The sequence below is a fragment of the Sycon ciliatum genome, chromosome 2 (genome assembly GCF_964019385.1).
Source record: "Sycon ciliatum chromosome 2, ocSycCili1.1, whole genome shotgun sequence".
Classification (NCBI taxonomy): domain Eukaryota; kingdom Metazoa; phylum Porifera; class Calcarea; order Leucosolenida; family Sycettidae; genus Sycon; species Sycon ciliatum.
In genome coordinates, this window is record NC_088644.1 from 15,974,304 (window position 1) to 15,981,146 (window position 6,843).

The 6,843-nt window shown below is 46.5% G+C and overlaps 1 protein-coding gene across 1 annotated transcript; it reads right to left on the reverse strand.

The window, feature by feature from the left end:
* Positions 1–5,132: 5,132 nt before the first annotated feature.
* LOC135810407 (antifreeze protein Maxi-like) lies at positions 5,133–5,612 on the reverse strand. Its single transcript, XM_065323899.1, has one exon. The coding sequence runs from the start codon at positions 5,610–5,612 to the stop codon at positions 5,133–5,135; it is 480 nt and encodes a 159-aa protein (XP_065179971.1).
* Positions 5,613–6,843: the final 1,231 nt, after the last annotated feature.

A 6,843-nucleotide genomic window follows, 5' to 3' on the forward strand; every position in this document is an offset into this window, starting at 1 on the left:
TATTGTGGTATTCCTTAGTTTGAGGGAGTTGCAATTGTGTGTGTAATTGAAATACATGTATTTACTGCGAACCCAGAAGGTACCAGACAGAGATGTTCTACATTTCAATTTCGGAAGCTAACTGAACTTTAAAATCTTGTAGGACGCATCACTGTCTCTTGTAATAGTGCCTGCAAATCTGATTTATTATCAGTTCGCAGCGCTCCTCAATTATTAACCCATCCTAACCGGTTTGCCCACTTCATTCCTGATGATGGTTATTTCATGACCGAAACGTTGAAATAAAATATTTTCTGGTGAAAAGCAGTGATTGAGTGCGTGCCAGTGTTGCTCACAACCAAATTATTAACTAAACTTGATGATTTAACTTATTTATGAGCATTGCGCGTGCAAGGACATGTACTGGCGCTAACGTAAAAGAAGCTATAATGGCTTCGATCCGAACTCCTTCATCTTTCTGTGAGAACGGGACCTATGGGCCGGTAAGAAGGCAATCATGCCTGTGCGATTTGTGAAGTAAAACAAAAGTCAACAACAAAAACTCACATTAACTAAGGAATAGGTTACACACTAGATATCATAGCCAGGTATCAACAGCTAAGACTCTTGAGGGCCTTGATATTTGCCTCGAGCTGGGCAAGCTGAAAATCCACACCAGCTTCAGACTTGATCTCTGTGTCCTTGTTGTCCCACGTTTTAACAGTGGAGAGAAAAGCTTCCGATGCCTTCAAGAATGCATCCTTCGCCTTTCTGAGAGCGTCCTCAATTTTGCGCCCATTGGTATTTGTCTTTTTCGCCATACCTGCCAAGTTAATCATTGATGGCTGAATGGCAGCCAGAAATCCTTCCACCGCCTTGTTCATTTCAACACTGAAGGCAACCCCCTCAGAGCAACTGCTTCCATCCGGGAGCGTACACAACTTTCTGAGTTTTCCAGTCTTGATGGCCGCCGTGGTCTGTTCATTCCATGTTTTCATATTCACCTTGGCGTCGCTAATGGCGCTCTGAAGAAGCAATAGCATTGGTCGAGTTCCTTCTTTAGTACGACGTAAACCATCGACAACAACAATGGTATCACTAAGTAACTCCTCGATCATAGACACAGCAATCATGGCCTTCAACACTTTCCTGACCATTACAGTGGCATCGGTTTGGCTTTCGCCTGCTGTCTCTGTACCAGCCGTGGCTTGTAGAACAGCCTTCTGCCCAGCGTGATGGCCTGATTTTGCAGCCGTCTTTGCAGCCATCTTGGCCACCATCCTACCAGCCTGCTCTGCAGATCCCTCTATCTGATCTAGCGCAGTGGACATGGTCGTCATGTCTCTGGCTTCTGAAGGACAATCCAATGCAACACTTGCAGCTGTACTGGTGCTCACTGATGTCTCGTCCTGAACTGCACTGGCCGCGAAAGGAACTGTCTGCGTTTCCTGCTCCATATCGCCACCACTCTGGCCTCAGCCCCGTGAGAGTGGACCAGCTGCAGTTACAGAACTGGTGTTCTGTACAATGTAGATATGTAGTTAGCAGTGTCAGGAGTCAGGACTGTTGCTGTACTATTGTCACCCAGTGCAGAGGTGTACTCTTTAGCAGTGAGCAGAGGTACTGTGCGTCGATGGAGCAGGAAGTGAGGTGGTTTGGCCAACAGAACAAGTACTAGCAGAATGATAATCCAACGCACTTAGATTGAAGCCAAGGTCGAAATGAAACGGTGCCAGTTACAATGAGTAAGTAATTATTGCATCTATATGCCACGCAACGCTAGATGCAAACACGTTCCGCTGTGGGGGCCAGTGCAATACGGACAGTCACCACGCAATAACTATAATGACAAGTCCACTCAGGGGCCGGGGCATCGGATCAAATATTGAAGCATTCAACTCTTCAAGCACTTGTTCAATTACTCCTACTCATAGTTGTAGCATTCACCTGTCGACCAGTCAGACATTGATCGAACATTGTACGTCAACGTCATGTCACTTCATACCTTCATGTACATTGGCGGACAGTAGTTCGCACAATCAGAGCCAGGGTCTGCCAGTCACAGTCACGACGTCAGTCACCATGCTTTGTTAGCAAAATGATCAGGAGACAGCCAGGACATCATTAGAAGCCCTGTGCAGGTGCAACTGTTGTGTTTAGAATGCTTGGAAGTTGGAGTAAAGACTATCAGTCGTATTGGACTTTCCTGCATCATTTGCTGAATGAGGGATTATCTGGTGTCTGTGGGCGGTGTGCTAGGAACTGCATTCATTACGTGTATCATTTTGAGCTACATGTAGATTATTTCCGGTGTCTGTTAGGCAGGCCAAGAATCGGTTGACCCTGGACCGTACTGTAGTCAGTGTCGGTCAACATGTGCGATTGCAGGTAGATCTACATGTGCATGTAACTGGACGTGTACGGTGTAGGCATGATGACCAATACAGAATACAATAGTAAACACGTACAGGTACAAAGTAAAATAATTATTATACATGTGCATATCAGAACAGGCAGGCATAGTGGGATGGTCTAAGACCATGATTGAGAAACAGAGGGTACCAGGTTCAAGTCCTGCTTGGAAGCGGAAGGAATTTTTCCAGCCGTGCTGCGACCCACAGTTAATTGGGAACTCGTGGCCTGGCACGAGGGTAACATGGATGCAGCTAATGGGATTTCGGTCTTTGACCACTTGGTGGTGGGTCTGATCTACTCACCTCCCACCGTTTAGGCGCTGCATCTGCGCCTTTGATCCTAGAGGGTGGTGGCGTTCCCACGGCGGATGCGGAAAACTCGGCTTCCAGCCGAGTCTCACGCGAACCGTGAAATTTTTTATTTTTTTATTTATGTGCATATCATAAGCGAAGCTGTGGACGCAGCATACTGCTGCTACACTTCAACGCGGGAATGCGTATAATAATAATAATATCATGTACACACACTTGAGAGGGACGAAAAGCGTTTCTTCTGTAACTCTGAGTTTCACGGTTTTAACCGATCATCAGACAGCAACTTGAACCGATGAAAATATATTTTTAATAATATCATGTACATGATATATTATATATATTACTTTTTATCGAACATACACAGACTCCAACGAAGCCACCACCACGTTGCTACAACCTCGCTCATACTGCACCAATCGTGATCTCTTTACTGCAAGCAAACGGCAACTGTACATGTACTTGCATTATTGTTGACTGCATTTCCGGGTTCATTGACGAGACGAAAATGGAATTGTCAAATCATGGTTTCACAGTACATCACGGCACATGTGCATCACGGCACATGTAAAATGTACATGTGCCGTGATGCACATGTGCCGTGATGTACATGTTGTACATTTTACATGTGCCGTGATGTACATGTGCAGTGATGTACATGTGCCGTGATGTACTAGAATGGACTTTTTATCAGCGCATTCAGAAGGGTGAATGTGCTATCTTCAAAATACCTACTTTGCTGGAAATATTATTTCTGGCTTGCATGTGCATTGCCTAGGAATATGTCGGCCATTTTGGGACAGGGCTTCATGGGCCCTGTCAGTCATACATTTCCATTATTTTAAACATTTGGTTTTGTTCTCAGCACAGATGGGCATCACGTATTAACTTGATATGCCAGCTGTACAGTTACATGTATATTTTGCTGCTGCTCTTGTAGCAGTTGAGCACTCTTGCGTGGGGTAGTGCCTTTGCTGTTTGCGTTTTGCAGAGCTCACTGACTTGTCAGTTTGAGCACTTTGGCAAGGTACATTCGGGCCTGATTTAAATCTGACTTTGGCAAATTTATTTTTCATTGCTATCAGGTTCGGCCTCGCTTCCTCTGTGCTGCGCTGATGAGTCCACAAAGGCCGAAACAGTTCTGTACGCAGATTTCGTGTTTCGCTCCTGCTGTCGTAGCAGTTGAGCACTCTTGTGTGGGGTAGTGCCTTTGCTGTTTGCGTTATGCAGAGCTCACTGACTTTTCAGTTTGAGCACTCTGGCAAGGTACGTTCGAGCCTGGTTTAAATCTGGCTTTGGAATATTTGCTATTCATTGCTATCAAGTTCGGCCTCATTTCCTATGTGCTGGGCTGATGAGTCCACAAAGGCCGAAACAGTTTTGTCCGCAGATTGAGTATGCCAGGTATACCGGGTACATGTAACACGTGATTGATTGATTGATTTTATTTGGATTCGCGGGACCAAACGAGCAGGAGTGCTCAATAACAGGGTAGCGAATGGTTGAGTTGTGCTATGTGACAATGTAGTGTGTGCGTGGAGGGGGGGGGGGGGGGGGGGGAGCTGCGGAGGCCCAATACAATACACGTGAGACGCTATTGGTAGGTCAGTACTGCATATCATACACGTGACCAATGACGATACAGCCAGAAATAGAGCAGGAAAGGGAAAGGCAAGTATTGTACCCAAAGGACTTGGAAGCATTGAAAGCGCATTAAAAAAATAATTGAAAACGCATTGAATATCCCGGGCAGCAACTTAGATAGGTGCGAGGTACGCCAATGTGGCTAGAGGGACGAAAACTCCTTCAAGACCAGAACAGGTGTCACACTATTGAGGTGTTGATTAATTAAAAGGAAATTGGAGAGAAGACAGCGACAAAGGAGATTAAGCATGCGTTCGGATGATGGGAACCTGGACGGTTCATACATCTTGGGATTTTATGGCCGATATATTGGACTCCAATTGTCCCACCTTGAAGACGATACGAGCTTCAGACTTGATCTCCGGGTCCTTGTTGTCCCAGGTTTGCACCGTGGAGAGAAAGGTTTCCGCTGCTTTCACAAAGGCATTCTTAGCGTCGTTCACCGCACCCTCTATTTTTCCAAGATCCTTCTTCTTGACAACGCCTCCCACCTCGATAATGAATGGCTGAAAGCTCTCCAGGATAACTTCGACTTTGGCGTTCATCTCCTCGCTGAAGACCATGGCTTCGTACGGCTTCGTCCCATTAGGCAAATTGTCGTACTTTCTCAACTTTCCTTTTCACACAGCTTTCGAGATCTGAGTGTTCCACGTCTTGAGGTTGTTCTTGGTATCCGTTATTGCCGTGAGAAGTAAGTCAAGAACTTTCTTGATTCTGCCGTTTCTTTCAATTTGTATGGTGTTGCGAGTGAGCTCTTCAACCACAAAAGCAGCAATCGTCGTTCTAATCACTCGCCAGACGATTCGAGACTCCGTTCTCCGCTGCCTTCTCGACTGCTTCACCCACTGCCATTTCCGCTTCCTGTTCACCGGCTTTAGCTCCGCATTCAGCTGCTGTTTCGGCTACAGTTTCGGCTGCTTCCTCTCCGGCTGCCTCGGCTGACCCTTCAGTGGCAGCTGTGGCGGCGAAGTCTGCCGCTGCCTCTTCTCCTGCCTCTGCGGCTGCTTCGGCAGCAGCCTGTGCTGCGCGCTTCACTTTCTCAGCAGCTACTCTTGCCGCAGCAGAGGCGTCTTCCAGAACCATTTTGGCGGCACGTCCTTTGTCAGGAGCCGTTGCTGCATCAAACGCTGCCTCAGCAGCTACTTCTGCCGCAGCAGCTGCAGAGGCTGCTTTGATAACCACTTCGGCAGCTACTTCAGCCGCAGCAGCTGCAGAGGCTGCTCGGATAGCCCCTTCGGCGGCAATTCCAATGACGATTCCCATCTTCAGAAATCCTAACCCGATCATTTGTTCAAGTAAGCTGCAGATGGCGGACTGTGCACTAAACCGTGACTGTCGCCTTCATACTTTTCACATGAGTGAGTATGATTATTGTCTTGTGTCCGTGGCGTTTCATACTGAATGCTGTTATAAGCGTTCTGAAGATTTTTTTGATCCGTACCATTCTCCATCACACCTGACAAGGATTGCTGAATAAGTCAGTGATCAAGCTAGCCCTCCGTTGTAGACTGTGTTGCGTTTATGTATACTGACACTTCCCTACTCCAGTGACGAAAATACATAATACGTAGGTGTAACACAAGCCCAAGCATCCTAACTACTCACCCACGATTGCCCACCGGATACGTTGCTCTTCATTCGTATACTGCAGCTTGCTTCTGCTAAATTGTAAAAGTGAATAATCAAGAAGCATTACGCTAGCAGCAGCAGAAGCAGCAGTTAGGGAATCTAAAGTTGTCAATCACCCCGATTGACAACTTTAGATTCACTAACTGAATTCAAGCGTCATTTTAACTCATTTACATAATTCACATTGCAAAGTATCAGTTCGACTGCACTGGTACACCTTTGATGTGCAATCATTGATTTACAATGTACATGCTTGTTCTTTCCTTTTTTCTTTCTTACTTTCTTTCCCTGTGTTTCTAATTTTTTCTTTTTAAATTCAATATTTCACACTCAACATTTCACACTCACTCACCGTTAGGCGCTGCATCTGCCGCTAGGGTTTATCGGGTGTTAGCGGCCGTCGTGAGTTCCCTTCGGGAACGGATACAATAATTTACTCTTTTTTTTGCGTACCTTCTCTCTTCTCGCCAACTATGTTACTACAAGTAGTACATACACAAATAGGAACTCCCGCAGATAGGCTTTAGCCTTTGAGCGTCAAGGTTGGCTCCGCTTTGTCATCATGGAAATCCATTCCAGCTGGAGTACCCCAGGGCTCTGTCCTGGGGCCTCTTCTTTTCCTGGTGTACACGATCGACCTCCCCCCAGCATGTACAAACTCTCACACTAAATGCAGCCAGTTCGCCGATGACACGGCACTCATCGCGACGCATTACACGAGGGATTTGTCAGCTGCATTCCTCCAACGTGCCGTGGATGCAGCAGGACGATGGTTGAAGGATTGGCATCTCCTCGTCAACACCACGAAAACCGTCGTCCTTTCCTTCCAACCCCAACACACCATCCACATCACGCTCCACTCGAC